The sequence below is a fragment of the Oncorhynchus kisutch genome, linkage group LG5 (genome assembly GCF_002021735.2).
Source record: "Oncorhynchus kisutch isolate 150728-3 linkage group LG5, Okis_V2, whole genome shotgun sequence".
Taxonomy (NCBI): domain Eukaryota; kingdom Metazoa; phylum Chordata; class Actinopteri; order Salmoniformes; family Salmonidae; genus Oncorhynchus; species Oncorhynchus kisutch.
Window position 1 is genome coordinate 77538100 of NC_034178.2, and position 17310 is coordinate 77555409.

The 17310-nt window shown below is 44.1% G+C and overlaps 1 protein-coding gene across 4 annotated transcripts in view; it reads left to right on the forward strand.

Annotated features, from left to right (window-relative positions):
• The window catches only part of LOC109885879 (protein tyrosine phosphatase domain-containing protein 1), a 105826-nt gene extending 89802 nt beyond the window's left edge, over positions 1 to 16024 (forward strand). For 2 of the 4 annotated variants that reach the window (XM_031825875.1, XM_031825876.1), the window contains 5 exons: positions 1382 to 1701; positions 4940 to 6163; positions 6405 to 6590; positions 10904 to 11014; positions 11750 to 12146. In XM_031825875.1, coding sequence (XP_031681735.1) covers positions 1382 to 1701; positions 4940 to 6163; positions 6405 to 6590; positions 10904 to 11014; positions 11750 to 11890 — 1982 coding nt within the window. In that variant the 3' untranslated portion in view covers positions 11891 to 12146. Of the gene's footprint in view, positions 1 to 1381; positions 1702 to 4939; positions 6164 to 6404; positions 6591 to 10903; positions 11015 to 11749; positions 12147 to 12403 lie in introns of those variants that run through there. The other 2 variants (XM_031825874.1, XM_031825873.1) reach the window with 2 other exon arrangements.
• The last annotated feature ends 1286 nt before the right edge of the window (positions 16025 to 17310 follow it).

Genomic DNA, 17310 nt, shown 5'->3' on the forward strand with positions numbered 1-17310 from the left:
AGCTGTAGTCAATGAACAGCATTCTCACATAGGTGTTCCTTCTGTCCAGGTGGGAAAGGGTAGTCTGGAGTGCAATAGAGACTGCATCATCTGTGGATCTGTTGGGGTGGTATGCAAATTGGAGTGAGTCTAGGGTTTCTGGGATGATGGTGTTGATGTGAGTCATGACCAGCCTTTCAAAGCACTTCATGGCTACAGATGTGAGTGCTACGGTTCGGTAGTCATTTAGGCAGGTTACCTTTGTGCCTGTGCCCAATAACAATTTGGTGGTCTGCTTGAAACATGTTGGTATTACAGACTCGGACAGGGAGAGGTTTAAAATGTCAGTGAAGGCACTTGCCAGTTGGTCAGCGCATGCTCTAAGTACACGTCCTGATAATCCATCTGGCCCTGCGGCCTTGTGAATGTTGACCTGTTTAAAGGTCTTACTCATATCGGCTGCGAAGAGCCTGATCACACAGTCTCCCGGAACAGCAGGTGCTATCATGTATGTTTCAGTGTTATTTGCCTCGAGAAACTAGCTCTTTACTGCTAGGCTCTCTGCCGCCCAGTGGCTACTAGGATGTCACTGGTTGTTTACCAGGTGTGTTACTGGTGTGTTTACTGGGAGTTTTGCTGTGTTTAACAGGTGTGTTTACGTGGTGTGTTACTGTGTTTACGTGGTGTGTTTCTGGGTTTACCAGGTGTGTTACTGTGTTTACGTGGTGCGTTTCTGGGTTTACCAGGTGTGTTACTGTGTTTACGTGGTGCGTTTCTGGGTTTACCAGGTGTGTTCCTGGGTTTACCAGGTGTGTTACTGTGTTTACGTGGTGCGTTTCTGGGTTTACCAGGTGTGTTACTGTGTTTACCAGGTGTGTTTCTGGGGTTACCAGGTGTGTTACTGTGTTTACGTGGTGCGTTTCTGGGTTTACCAGGTGTGTTACTGTGTTTACCAGGTGTGTTTCTGGGTTTACCAGGTGTTTTACTGTGTTTACGTGGTGTGTTTCTGGGTTTACCTGTTACTGTGTTTACCAGGTGTGTTTCTGGGTTTACCAGGTGTATTACTGTGTTTACCTGTTACTGTGTTTACCAGGTGTGTTACACTGTTTACCAGGTGTGTTACTGGTGTGTTACTCTATTTACCAGGTGTATTACTGGTGTGTTACTCTATTTACCAGGTGTATTACTGGTGTGTTACTCTATTTACCAGGTGTATTACTGGTGTGTTACTCTATTTACCAGGTGTATTACTGGTGTGTTACTCTATTTACCAGGTGTATTACTGGTGTGTTACTCTATTTACCAGGTGTATTACTGGTGTGTTACTCTATTTACCAGGTGTATTACTGGTGTGTTACTCTATTTACCAGGTGTATTACTGGTGTGTTACTCTATTTACCAGGTGTATTACTGGCGTGTTATCTGGTGTTCACCTCTCGTATGAGTGCGGACCAGGCAATCCTGTTTGTCAGAGCCAAGCGGCCCAACTCCATCCAGACCCGAGGCCAGCTGCTGTGTGTCCGGGAGTTCGCCCAGTTCCTGGTTCCATTGAGGAACGTGTTCTCCTGCGCAGAACCCCGGGCCAACACTGTTACGCTGTCCCAGTACTTGACTCGCCAACGCCACCTGCTGCACGGGTACGAGGCGCGGCAGATGAAGAACGTGCCAAAGATCGTCCAGCTGGTCTGCAAAGTCCTCCTGGACATCGCTGCCAATAGACAGGTAATACATTATTATGGTATAGACAGGTAATACATTATGGTATAATAGACAGGTAATACATTATTATGGTGTTATAGACGGGTAATACATTATTATGGTATAATAGACATGTAATACATTATTATGGTATAATAGACAGGTAATACATTATTATGGTATAATAGACAGGTAATACATTATTATGGTATAATAGACAGGTAATACATTATTATGGTATTATAGACAGGTAATACATTATTATGGTATAGACAGGTAATACATTATTATGGTATAATAGACAGGTAATACATTATTATGGTATAATAGACAGGTAATACAATATTATGGTATTATAGACTGGTAATACATTATTATGGTATAATAGACAGGTAATACATTATTATGGTATTATAGACGGGTAATACATTATTATGGTATAATAGACAGGTAATACATTATTATGGTATAATAGACAGGTAATACATTATTATGGTATAGACAGGTAATACATTAGTATGGTATAATAGACAGGTAATACATTATTATGGTATAATAGACAGGTAATACATTATTATGGTATAATAGACAGGTAATACATTAGTATGGTATAATAGACAGGTAATACATTATTATGGTATAATAGACAGGTAATACATTATTATGGTATAATAGACAGGTAATACATTAGTATGGTATAATAGACAGGTAATACATTATTATGGTATAATAGACAGGTAATACATTATTATGGTATTATAGACAGGTAATACATTATTATGGTATTATAGACAGGTAATACATTATTATGGTATAATAGACAGGTAAGACCTGACTGTTGATTTTGTTGTTGAAGGTGGAGGTTCCAGCCCTGACTGTTGATTTTGTTGTTGAAAGTAGAGGTTCCAGACCTGACTGTTGATTTTGTTGTTGAAGGTGGAGGTTCCAGCCCTGACTGTTGATTTTGTTGATGAAGGTGGAGGTTCCAGCCCTTACTGTTGATTTTGTTGTTGACGGTGGGGTTGTTGAAGGTAGAGGTTCCAGCCCTGTCTGTTGATTTTGTTGTTGAAAGTGGAGGTTCCAGACCTGACTGTTGATTTTGTTGTTGAAGGTGGAGGTTCCAGACCTGACTGTTGATGGGGATTAGTGATGCGACAAATTGAAATTTTATCTTAATGTTTAAAATGTCTTTTTTTTCTTCTTCAGTTTTTGTTCAAATGATATAAAAATCCATAAAATACCATGTGAATTCACATTGCGTCCCTTTCAGATGGTTAAGCATTAAATAATCGTCTATGGCTTTGGTGGCTTAAGTTTTCAACAGTTCTTAGGGCCTTCCTCTGACACCGCTTGGTATAGAGGTCCTGGATGGCAGGGAGCTTGGCCTCAGTGATGTACTGGGCCTTCCTCTGACACTGCCTGGTATAGAGGTCCTGGATGGCAGGGAGCTTGGCCTCAGTGATGTACTGGGCCTTCCTCTGACACTGCCTGGTATAGAGGTCCTGGATGGCAGGGAGCTTGGCCTCAGTGATGTACAGGGACGTACTCACCATCCTCTGTAGTTCCTCAGGGCCTTGCAATTGCCGTACTAAGCGGTGGTGGAGCCAGTCAACATGCTCTCAGTGGTGCAGCTGTATAACTTTTTGAGGATCTGAGGACCTATGCTAAAACTTTTCAACCTCCTGAGGGGGAAGAGGCGCTGTCGAGCCCTCTTCACAACTGTGTGGGTGTGTGTGGACCATGTTAATTCCTTTGTGATATCTACGCCGAGAAACTTGAAGCTCTTGACCCACTCTGCTATAGCCCAATCAATGTGGATGGGTGCGTGCTCGGCCCTCCTTTTCCTGTAGTCCACAATCAGCTCCTTTGAATTGCTGACGTTGAGGGAGAGGTTGTTGTCCTGGCATAGCAAGCTAGTGAGGGGAGGGGAGGGGCACAGTAGCCAGGTTGGCCACCAGGCAGACCTACTCAGAACTGTGTACTATGCCTATCTATCAGTATAGTTAGGTTGGCCACCAGGCAGACCTAGTCAGAACTGTGTACTATGCCTATCTATCAGTATAGGTAGGTTGGCCACCAGGCAGACCTAGTCAGAACTGTGTACTATGCCTATCTATCAGTATAGGTAGGTTGGCCACCAGGCAGACCTAGTCAGAACTGTGTACTATGCCTATCTATCAGTATAGGTAGGTTGGCCACCAGGCAGACCTAGTCAGAACTGCGTACTATGCCTATCTATCAGTATAGGTAGGTTGGCCACCAGGCAGACCTAGTCAGAACTGTGTACTATGCCTATCTATCAGTATAGGTAGGTTGGCCACCAGGCAGACCTAGTCAGAACTGTGTACTATGCCTATCTATCAGTATAGGTAGGTTGGCCACCAGGCAGACCTAGTCAGAACTGTGTACTATGCCTATCTATCAGTATAGGTAGGTTGGCCACCAGGCAGACCTAGTCAGAACTGTGTACTATGCCTATCTATCAGTATAGGTAGGTTGGCCACCAGGCAGACCTAGTCAGAACTGTGTACTATGCCTATCTATCAGTATAGGTAGGTTGGCCACCAGGCAGACCTAGTCAGAACTGTGTACTATGCCTATCTATCAGTATAGGTAGGTTGGCCACCAGGCAGACCTAGTCAGAACTGTGTACTATGCCTATCTATCAGTATAGGTAGGTTGGCCACCAGGCAGACCTAGTCAGAACTGTGTACTATGCCTATCTATCAGTATAGGTAGGTTGGCCACCAGGCAGACCTAGTCAGAACTGTGTACTATGCCTATCTATCATCAATCAGAAGCTATATCTTGCCATTTCTTAGCTTGCAATGTTTCGCATCTTCAGTAAAGCAGGGCCTATCATCAATAATAGGCTAGGATATTGAGCTGAGCGAGATGCAACGCTCCGCTCGCACACATTCACACACAGTATCTGCGCATGTGCACAGGTTGGCTTCACGCTGTTCACAGCGTGGTAGGCAGGGCACCAAGACAGCAGAGAAGTTGAGACATGCGATTCAATGCTCTTAGTTGTTGAGGAAATTGACCCACTATGCTGTTTACTTTCTGCATCTACATACATGTAAAAAAAAGACTGCATTTTGTTTAGGGATTTTTCTTAATGTTAAGGATCTCAATCTCGTTTAAATGTTTGCACACCTGATTATGTTGATGATATTGTTATAATTGAAGGTGGTGGATGAGGAGGTGGTGGTGGAGGTTCCAGACCTGACTGTTGATGATGATGATGATGTGATTGAAGGTGGTGGTGGAGGAGGCGGTGTTGGAGGTTCCAGACCTGACGGCGGAGGTGGAGAAGACAGTGTCCCAGCAGGCCATCCAGCTGCTGGGGAAGGAGATGAGAGGGAAGGGCATCCCTGTGCCTTCATCCCGCCTGCCTTGTCCCCGCCCTGAGACAGCCCTAACCCAGCCATGTCCCCACCCTGAGACAGCCCTAACCCAGCCTTGTCCCCGCCCTGAGACAGCCCTAACCCAGCCTTGTCCCCACCCTGAGACAGCCCTAACCCAGCCTTGTCCCCACCCTGAGACAGCCCTAACCCAGCCTTGTCCCCACCCTGAGACAGCCCTAATCCAGCCTTGTCCCCGCCCTGAGACAGCCCTAACCCACACACTACACATGGAACGACCTCTCACTCCAAACCTAGCACTACTCCAGGAACCATCGTTACTCTTAGAGCCCCCTCTCAGCCCAGCCCTGGCCCACGACCCGGTTCTGTCCAGTGACCAGGAGCTGGACCCTCTGTGGCAGCGGCAGAATGGGGTGGCAGCCTCCCTCCTGAAGCCTCTGCATCCGGGGAAACGCTTGCTGAGTTACAGTGACTCAGCCTTGTATAAGCTAGACCCCAGACGAGACCCAGACCAGGAGCAGAACCAGAACCACATCTGGAGCATCCCTTGCGGCAATCCTCTGACCCAGCACCAGCTAGCCACAGCCTGGGAGCCCCCCACATCCCCTAGCCTCCCTCCACAGCACCACCCCTTCTCCATGGGAGAGCAGACAAGGGAGGAGAGGCGAGGAGGACAGGAAAGGAGTTCTAAGGAGAGTGATCACCACACCCAGAAGAACATGTCTCCTCTCTTCCAGAGACGGAAGCAGCTCTGCGAGGGCCAGCGAAGTCTGTCCTTTGGGTTTGGGGGTAGTCTGTCCAAGCCCTCAGGAGAAGAGCTGTCAGAGGGGAGGCCGTGGAGAGGAGATATGCCTGTGATGAGCCTTACAGGAGGAGAGGAGTCTGTGTGTGAGGTAGGCAGGGCTGGAGACAGAGAGGAAAGAGTGAGGGGGAAGGCTGGAGAAAGAGAGGACAGAGAGGAACGGAAGGACAGAGAGGACAGGGAGAGGCTGACAGAGGTCCCTGTCATCACCCTGTATGCTGAGCTGTCCCTGGAAGCCAGACGTCTGCTGGTGGCCAGAGCTCTGGCTTTGGGCCTGAATGATGAAGATCTCCACTACAAGGTCTCAGTGTGGCAGGTAAGACATGACAGTTTGACTGACGTGGAAGGTAAGACATGACAGTTTGACAGATACTATTTGAAATACTTTCAGCGTTTGCTTTAGCCTGCCTGGAGTGCCAGGTTGGCGTGCCAGGTTGGCACCATTTGAATTGTTCTATTTCTTCCATTGCAATAGGCAGCTCAATGAAACACAGATGAAGTATTTAAACCCAGGTGTGATGTTGACTACTAATACGATAGTGTGTGTGGTCCGGCAGACAGAGCTGAACTCCAGAGAAGGAGCCTGGGAGAGGCTGAGTCTAGAGAGAGACCCTATGGTGCTGGCTGGTCTCATGTGGTCCTGGCTGGAGCAGCTCAAAGAGCCAATCATCTCCTCTCAGGATGTCCAGGCCCTGGGCCAGAAAAACTACAACTCTCAGCATGCACTCAGTTCTCTGGAGAAGGTATGATGATGTCATATACAGTGCCTTCGGAAAGTATTCAGACCTTGGCTTTTTCCACATTTTGTTACGTTACAGCCTTATTCTAAAATGGATTAAATAAATAAAAATCTACACACAATATCCAATAATGATAGTGAAAATTTTATATGGGCTATTGCATGGTTAATGCCCTAACCATGCAACCTCGTCTGGGTATCACTCATTTAATATGGGTTGTTGTGTATTTAATATGGGCTGTTGCATGGTTAATGTGGGGTATCACTCATTTAATATGGGTTGTTGTGTATTTAATATGGGCTGTTGCATGGTTAATGTGGGGTATCACTCATTTAATATGGGTTGTTGTGTATTTAATATGGGCTATTGCATGGTTAATGTGGGGTATCACTCATTTAATATGGGTTGTTGTGTATTTAATATGGGCTATTGCATGGTTAATGTGGGGTATCACTCATTTAATATGGGTTGTTGTGTATTTAATATGGGCTATTGCATGGTTAATGTGGGGTATCACTCATTTAATATGGGTTGTTGTGTATTTAATATGGGCTGTTGCATGGTTAATGTGGGGTATCACTCATTTAATATGGGTTGTTGCATGGTTAATGTGGGGTATCACTCATTTAATATGGGCTATTGCATGGTTAATGTGGGGTATCACTCATTTAATATGGGTTGTTGTGTATTTAATATGGGTTGTTGCATGGTTAATGTGGGGTATCACTCATTTAATATGGGTTGTTGTGTATTTAATATGGGTTGTTGCATGGTTAATGTGGGGTATCACTCATTTAATATGGGTTGTTGTGTATTTAATATGGGCTATTGCATGGTTAATGTGGGGTATCACTCATTTAATATGGGTTGTTGCATGGTTAATGTGGGTTATCACTCATTTAATATGGGTTGTTGTGTATTTAATATGGGCTATTGCATGGTTAATGTGGGGTATCACTCATTTAATATGGGTTGTTGCGTATTTAATATGGGCTGTTGCATGGTTAATGTGGGTTATCGCATGGTTACTGTGGGTTATCACTCATTTAATATGGGTTATCGCGTGGTCACTCATTTAATATGGGTTATTGCGTGGTTAATGTGGGGTATCACTCATTTAATATGATTTGTCGCATGTCTGATATGGGTTATCACGTGGTTGATATGATTTGTCACATGGTTGATATAGGTTATCGCATGGCTGATATGGGTTATCACGTGGTTGATATGATTTGTCACATGGTTGATATAGGTTATCGCATGGCTGATATGGGTTATCACGTGTGGTCGATGTGAGTTATCACTTAATATGGGTTATCACTTATTTCATATGGGTTATCATGGGGGTTATCGCGTGGTTGACATGGGTTATCGCTTATTTCATATGGGTTATCGCTTGGTTAATATGGGTTATCACTTGGTTAATATAGGTTATCGCTTGGTTAATATAGGTTACAGCGTGATTAATATGGGGTACAGCGTGGTTAATATGGGGTACAGCGTGGTTAATATGGGGTACAGCGTGGTTAATATGGGGTACAGTGTGGTTAATATGGGGTACAGCGTGGTTAATATGGGGTACAGCGTGGTTAATATGGGGTACAGTGTGGTTAATATCGGTACAGCGTGGTTGATATGGGGTACAGCGTGGTTAATATGGGGTACAGCGTGGTTAATATGGGGTACAGCGTGGTTAATATGGGGTACAGCGTGGTTAATATGGGGTACAGCATGGTTAATATGGGGTACAGCGTGGTTGATATGGGCTACAGCGTGGTTGATATGGGGTACAGCGTGGTTGATATGGGTTACAGCGTGGTTAATAGGGGGTACAGCGTGGTTAATATGGGGTACAGCGTGATTAATATGAGCTACAGCGTGGTTAATATGGGGTACAGCGTGGTTAATATGGGGTACAGCGTGGTTGATATGGGGTACAGCGTGGTTGATATGGGTTACAGAGTGGTTAATATGGGTTACAGAGTGGTTAATATGGGTTACAGCGTGGTTAATATGGGGTACAACGTGGTTAATATGGGGTACAGCGTGGTTGATATGGGGTACAGCGTGGTTACTATGGGGTACAGCGTGGTTACTATGGGGTACAGCGTGGTTACTATGGGGTACAGCGTGGTTGATATGGTTTACAGCGTGGTTGATATGGGGTACAGCGTGGTTGATATGGGGTACAGTGTGGTTAATATGGGGTACAGCGTGGTTAGTATGGGGTACATCGTGGTTGATATGGGGTACAGCGTGGTTAATATGGGGTACAGCGTGGTTAATATGGGCTACAGCGTGGTTAATGTGGGTTACAGCGTGGTTAATATGGGCTACAGCGTGGTTAATATGGGGTACAGCGTGGTTAATATGGGCTACAGCGTGGTTAATGTGGGTTACAGTGTGGTTAATATGGGCTACAGCGTGGTTAATATGGGCTACAGCGTGGTTAATATGGGCTACAGCGTGGTTAATGTGGGTTACAGCGTGGTTAATATGGGCTACAGCGTGGTTAATATGGGTTACAGCGTGGTTAATATGGGTTACAGCGTGGTTAATATGGGGTACAGCGTGGTTAATATGGGTTGCAGCGTGGTTAATATGGGTTACAGCGTGGTTAATATGGGTTACAGAGTGGTTAATATGGGGTACAGCGTGGTTGATATGGGTTACAGAGGTTAATATGGGTTACAGCGTGGTTAATATGGGGTACAGCGTGGTTGATATGGGTTACAGAGGTTAATATGGGGTACGGCGTGGTTAATATGGGGTACAGCGTGGTTGATATGGGGTACAGCGTGGTTGATATGGGGTACAGCGTGATTAATATGGGGTACAGTGTGGTTAGTATGGGGTACAGCGTGGTTGATATGGGGTACAGCGTGGTTGATATGGGGTACAGTGTGGTTAGTATGGGGTACAGCGTGGTTAATATGGGGTACAGCGTGGTTGATATGGGTTACAGCATGGTTAGTATGGGGTACAGCGTGGTTAATATGGGGTATAGTGTGGTTAATATGGGGTACAGCGTGGTTGATATGGGTTACAGCGTGGTTGATATGGGTTACAGCGTGGTTAATATGGGTTACAGCGTGGTTAATATGGGTTACAGCGTGGTTAATATGGGGTACAGTGTGGTTAATATGGGGTACAGCATGGTTAATATGGGGTACAGCGTGATTAATATGGGGTACAGCGTGGTTGATATGGGCTACAGCGTGGTTGATATGGGCTACAGCGTGGTTGATATGGGGTACAGCGTGGTTAATATGGGGTACAGCGTGGTTAATTTGGGGTACAGCGTGGTTGATATGGGTTACAGCATGGTTAGTATGGGGTACAGCGTGGTTAATATGTGGTACAGCGTGGTTGATATGGGGTACAGCGTGGTTGATATGGGTTACAGCATGGTTAGTATGGGGTACAGAGTGGTTAATTTGGGGTACAGCGTGGTTGATATGGGTTACAGCATGGTTAGTATGGGGTACAGAGTGGTTAATATCGGTACAGCGTGGTTGATATGGGGTACAGCGTGGTTGATATGGGGTACAGCGTGGTTGATATGGGCTACAGCGTGGTTGATATGGGCTACAGCGTGGTTAATATGGGCTACAGCGTGGTTAATATGGGCTACAGCGTGGTTGATATGGGGTACAGCGTGGTTAATATGGGGTACAGCATGGTTAATATGGGGTACAGAGAGGTTAATATGGGTTACAGAGAGGTTAATATGGGTTATAACTTATTTCTGTTGGGATATCACTTATATCACTATCGGTTATCGCATTGTTAATATGGGATATCACTTATTTCATATGGGTTGTCGCGTAGTTAGTATGGGTTATCACTTATGTAAAATGGGTTGTCGCGTAGTTAGTATGGGCTGCCGCGTGGTTGGTGTGGCTTATCACATAGAGTGTGTAAACCGTAGAATTAATAACAAATAATACATGCTATGCATTTAGCAGACTTTTGTCCAAAATGATTTAATAATGGATACATATATTTAATGTATGGGTGGTCGTTGGAGTGGAACCCACTACCCTGGCGTGACAAGCACAGTGCTCTACCAACAGAGCTACAAAGGAGCAGATTATTGTGTGGTTAAGGTAACCGTTCCTCTACCTTCCCTCCCGGGTCAGGTGATATATATATATATATATAATCACATTGACATTTTACAGTAACATTCCCCAAATTCTTTGGTTTTTCAGAATTTCCCAGGTGGGAGATAAACAGGAAAGAATCCTCCAAGCAGGAGAAGACCTGTGAATTTTGGAACCCTAATTCTATGTCTGTTGTTCCCTCTCCTCCAGGGCCACAGACTGACCCTGCTCTGCATCCTGGACTGTGCTGCTCATCTGCTGGCCTTACCTGACAAGGAGGAAGCTGACTTCCTCAATCACACCATCAAGGTGTTCACTAAGGTCAGTACTGGACAGAAGGACATCCCTGTTATTCAGAATAAGAAAGCCATTTGTGTGTTCTAAATGCCACCCTGTTCTCTACATTAATACCCATAGTAACATACTGTCACCCAGAGCCCTGTGGGTCCTGAGCTGAATACCCATACTGACATACTGTCACCCAGAGCCCTGTGGGTCCTGAGCTGAATACCCATACTGACATACTGTCACCCAGAGCCCTGTGGGTCCTGGTCAAAGGTACATACTAAATAGGGAATAGGGTGCTGTTTGGAACATATCCATTACTAGCATTGGTGTGATGTGGTGTGTTCCCTCCCCAGATCCCATCAGAGAGTGACCATGTTCATTATGTCTTATCCACCAGATCCCCTAGAGTGACCATGTTCTGTATGTCTTATCCCTCAGATCCCTTAGAGTTCTGTATGTTCTGTATTTCTTATCCCTCAGATCCGCTAGAGGGACCATGTTCATTATGTCTTATCCCTCAGATCCGCTAGAGGGACCATGTTCATTATGTCTTATCCCTCAGATCCGCTAGAGGGACCATGTTCATTATGTCTTATCCCTCAGATCCGCTAGAGGGACCATGTTCATTATGTCTTATCCCTCAGATCCGCTAGAGGGACCATGTTCATTATGTCTTAACCCTCAGATCCCCTAGAGTGACCATGTTCTGTATATCTTATCCCTCAGATCTCCTCAGAGAGTGACCATGTTCTATGTCTTATCTCCCAGATCTCCTCAGAGAGTGACCATGTTCTATGTCTTATCTCCCAGATCTCCTCAGAGAGTGACCATGTTCTATGTCTTATCTCCCAGATCTCCTCAGAGAGTGACCATGTTCTATGTCTTATCTCCCAGATCTCCTCAGAGTGACCATGTTCTATGTCTTATCTCCCGGATCTCCTCACAGAGTGACCGTTCTATGTCTTATCTCCCAGATCTCCTCAGAGAGTGACCATGTTCTATGTCTTATCTCCCAGATCTCCTCAGAGAGTGACCATGTTCTATGTCTTATCTCCCAGATCTCCTCAGAGTGACCATGTTCTATGTCTTATCTCCCAGATCTCCTCAGAGAGTGACCATGTTCTATGTCTTATCTCCCAGATCTCCTCAGAGAGTGACCATGTTCTATGTCTTATCTCCCAGATCTCCTCAGAGTGACCGTTCTATGTCTTATCTCCCAGATCTCCTCAGAGTGACCATGTTCTATGTCTTATCTCCCAGATCTCCTCACAGAGTGACCGTTCTATGTCTTATCTCCCAGATCTCCTCAGAGAGTGACCATGTTCTATGTCTTATCTCCCAGATCTCCTCAGAGTGACCATGTTCTATGTCTTATCTCCCAGATCTCCTCAGAGTGACCATGTTCTATGTCTTATCTCCCAGATCTCCTCAGAGAGTGACCATGTTCTACACCAGACACTGATGGCCACCCTGACTCCCATCCTGCATCAGTTGAGAGACAGAGCCGAGGAGGAGATGGAGTCGACCAACCACTCCTCCTGATGTTCCCTTGGACCCCTTCTCTCCTCTCCCCCCACCCCCCCTGTTCTTTGCTTCTAGTTTAACTCAGCTCTGTTTTGACCAGCTAACCTCCTCCCGCCTCTCCTCCCCTTCTTTCTCTCTCCTGGCCCAACGTTAAAGGAAAACTCCACCCAAAACTATATTTTGGAATTTGTTTCATTAGTCCAGTGTTGACATAGTCCCAAACTGTTTTGCTTGTCAGCAATCAAGTTGTTAAGTTATGTAACTAATGCGTCATATGGGGATGATTCTGTATTTTGAAAGTTACATATCTTGGAAACTTGATTGCTGATAGTCCCAAACTGTTTTGCTTATGTCAACATTGGACTAATGAAAGAAATACCAAAAGATAGTTTTTAGGTGGAGTTTTCCATTAAGCTCTGTCCTGACTAGCTAACGGACGATGCTGCTGCGCTGCGTTCCCTACTGTTACCAAGCTTTAGATAAAATAATGATGATGTTGTATGACAACGTGATGTGATTTCAGCATCAAGGTTTGTTTTTGTTTGTTTTTAGCTATTTCTTACTGTTAGTTTTTTAAATGTAAAACTGCCATACTGTGTTAATGTGCCAGGTGATGTTTCAGCTACATGACTTAGTGTTCTGATCTCATCCATCTACTACTGTAGGTTTTGCTGTGGAAACGGATGGTAGTCCCAAATAGCACCCTTTTCCCTATATAGTGCACTACTTTAGACCAGGGCCCTTTTCCCTATATAGTGCACTACTTTAGACCAGAGCCCAATGGGTCATTGTCAAGAGTATGTAGTGCACTATATAGGGAATAGGGTGTTGGTCGGTACGTTGGTTTTTGTCAGCATTGACTGGAAAGGGAATCCTGATGAAATGAATGTAAATGTTATTTTATTTCAGTGAAGAATTGAACTTCTGCTTTGAAGCTGAAGAAGAGAAAAAAAATAAAAACTTGATTTAATTTGAACCAAAATATATTTTCACTGTCTAAAACTAACCAATGTGTTATTTATTGGACTTCTCACTTGATTAGAAAAACATGATGAAACAGGATGTCCCAAATAGCACCCTATTGCCTATATAGTGCACTACTTTAGACCAGAGCCCTATTGCCTATATAGTGCACTACTTTAGACCAGAGCCCTATTGCCTATATAGTGCACTACTTTAGACCAGAGCCCTATTGCCTATATAGTGCACTACTTTAGACCAGGGCCCTATTCCCTATATAGTGCACTACTTTAGACCAGAGCCCTATTCCCTATATAGTGCACTACTTCAGACCAGAGTCCGATTCCCTATATTGTGCACTACGTTAGACCAGAGTCCTATTCCCTATATAGTGCACTACGTTATACCAGAGTTCTATTCCCTATATTGTGCCGTGGGCTCTAGTCAGAAGTAGTGCACTATATAGGGAATAGAGTGCCATTTGGGATGCAGGCCGACAAAATGCAGAACGACAAAATGCAGAACTTGATATGTTAATTAGTAAATTGCTTAGCTAGATTCAAATGCAACTGGAAATGTAATGCAAACTAGCTGGTGACAGTAATTGTCCTTTTAAAGCAATACTGTAATTTTTGTCCTCATCTTAAATAATACACCAAAAACACCTGACTGAGACATGAGAAAACATTGTACTGTATAAAAGGTCATTCCCACTGGGCACTGATTCAACCAGTGTGTTCCCAGTGCGTTAGGACGACTTCATCAAAACCTGCCTCCAACCACCTCTGCATTTAAACGCTCTCTGCCTCAACTACTATAATGGCCTGATATGGGGATCTATAATGTCACTGTGTTTATTAGTTAACTACTATAATGGCCTGATATGGGGATCTGTAATGTCACTGTGTTTATTAGTTAACTACTATAATGGCCTGATATGGGGATCTATAATGTTACTGTGGTTATTAGTTAACTACTATAATGGCCTGATATGGGGGATCTATAATGTCACTGTGTTTATTAGTTAACTACTATAATGGCCTGATATGGGGATCTATAATGTCACTGTGTTTATTAGTTAACTACTATAATGGCCTGATATGGGGATCTGTAATGTCACTGTGTTTATTAGTTAACTACTATAATGGCCTGATATGGGGATCTATAATGTCACTGTGTTTATTAGTTAACTACTATAATGGCCTGATATGGGGATCTATAATGTTACTGTGGTTATTAGTTAACTACTATAATGGCCTGATATGGGGGATCTATAATGTCACTGTGTTTATTAGTTAACTACTATAATGGCCTGATATGGGGATCTATAATGTCACTGTGTTTATTAGTTGACTACTATAATGGCCTGATATGGGGGATCTATAATGTCACTGTGTTTATTAGTTAACTACTATAATGGCCTGATATGGGGATCTATAATGTCACTGTGTTTATTAGTTAACTACTATAATGGCCTGATATGGGATCTGTACTGTTGTCTCTAAAGGAAACACTGTAGATTGTTGAACACCGTAGCCGCTAAGACTACTCTGACCTCACTTACTGGACTGGCGTCCCAAATGGAAAACTACTCCCTTTATAGTGCACTACTATTCCTTTTGGGTCTAAAGTAGTGTACTATATATGGAATAGGGTGCCATTTGGGATGCAGGCCCAGGAGACAATGTAAAGACAACACTTTGTCAAGTAATGTAGGTCTGTTTGATGGGCCGGTGGCCCACTGCAGACGTGTAACACTGACAGAAGCCCTCCAGTTTAACTAAGGGACGTAAACTCCAGTCTAACTAAGGGACGTAAACTCCAGTTTAACTAAGGGACGTAAACTCCAGTTTAACTAAGGGACGTAAACTCCAGTTTAACTAAGGGACGTAAACTCCAGTTTAACTAAGGGACGTAAACTCCAGTTTAACTAAGGGACGTAAACTCCAGTTTAACTAAGGGACGTAAACTCCAGTTTAACTAAGGGACGTAAACTCCAGTTTAACTAAGGGACGTAAACTCCAGTTTAACTAAGGGACGTAAACTCCAGTTTAACTAAGGGACGTAAACTCCAGTTTAACTAAGGGACGTAAACTCCAGTTTAACTAAGGGACGTAAACTCCAGTTTAAGGGGACGGGAGCTGTAGCTCCATTAAAGGGACGGGAGCTGTAGCTCCATTAAAGGGACGGGAGCTGTAGCTCCATTAAAGGGACGGGAGCTGTAGCTCCATTAAAGGGACGGGAGCTGTAGCTCCATTAAAGGGACGGGAGCTGTAGCTCCATTAAAGGGACGGGAGCTGCAGCTCCATTAAAGGGACGGGAGCTGCAGCTCCATTAAAGGGACGGGAGCTGCAGCTCCATTAAAGGGACGGGAGCTGCAGCTCCATTAAAGGGACGGGAGCTGTAGCTCCATTAAAGGGACGGGAGCTGCAGCTCCATTAAAGGGATGGTGATTTCAGATGTACGTTGTAGCAACGTTGTACTGTTTAACTGTTCAAGAAGCACAATTCTTTCATTGTTACATTCGTTATAAATACATTAAATGTGCTTAACATGTGATGCTGCGTATGGACTCAAATTATTTCACACTGATTGTATTAAAAATAGGCTTTGTTGTGGCCCAATTGTAGTGCACTACTTAGGGAATAGGGTTCCATTGGGTGGACACATAAGTACAGTCAAAAATCAAATCAGATGTTATTGGTCACATACACATGGTTAGCAGATATTATTGGTCACATACACATGGTTAGCAGATGTTATTGGTCACATACACATGGTTAGCAGATGTTATTGGTCACATACACATGGTTAGCAGATGTTATTGGTCACATACACATGGTTAGCAGATGTTATTGGTCATATACACATGGTTAGCAGATGTTAATGTGAGTGTAGCGAAATGCTTGTGCTTCTAGTTCCGACCGCACAGTAATATCTAACAAGTAATCTTAACAATTTCACAACAACTACCTTATACACACAAGTGTAAAGGAATGAATAAGAATATGTAGATATAAATATATGGATGAGTGATGGCCGAACGGCATAGGCAAGATGCAGTAGATGGTATAGAGTACAGTATATACATATGAGATGAGTAATGTAGGGTATGTAAACATTATATAAAGTGGCATCGTTTAAAGTGTCTAGTGATACATTTATTACATCCAATGTTTTATTATTGAAGTGGATAGAGATTTGAGTCAGTGTGTTGGCAGCAGCCACTCAATGTTAGTGGTGGCTGTTTAACAGTCTGATGGCCTTGAGACAGAGAGTTGAGTCAGTGTGTTGGCAGCAGCCACTCAATGTTAGTGGTGGCTGTTTAACAGTCTGATGGCCTTGAGATAGAGAGTTGAGTCAGTGTGTTGGCAGCAGCCACTCAATGTTAGTGGTGGCTGTTTAACAGTCTGATGGCCTTGAGACAGAGAGTTGAGTCAGTGTGTTGGCAGCAGCCACTCAATGTTAGTGGTGGCTGTTTAACAGTCTGATGGCCTTGAGATAGAGATTTGAGTCAGTGTGTTGGCAGCAGCCACTCAATGTTAGTGATGGCTGTTTAACAGTCTGATGGCCTTGAGACAGAGAGTTGAGTCACTATGTTATCAGCAGCCACTCAATGTTAGTGGTGGCTGTTTAACAGTCTGATGGCCTTGAGATAGAGAGTTGAGTCAGTATGTTGGCAGCAGCCACTCAATGTTAGTGATGGCTGTTTAACAGTCTGATGGCCTTGAGACAGAGAGTTGAGTCAGTGTGTTGGCAGCAGCCACTCAATGTTAGTGGTGGCTGTTTAACAGTCTGATGGCCTTGAGACAGAGAGTTGAGTCAGTATGTTGGCAGCAGCCACT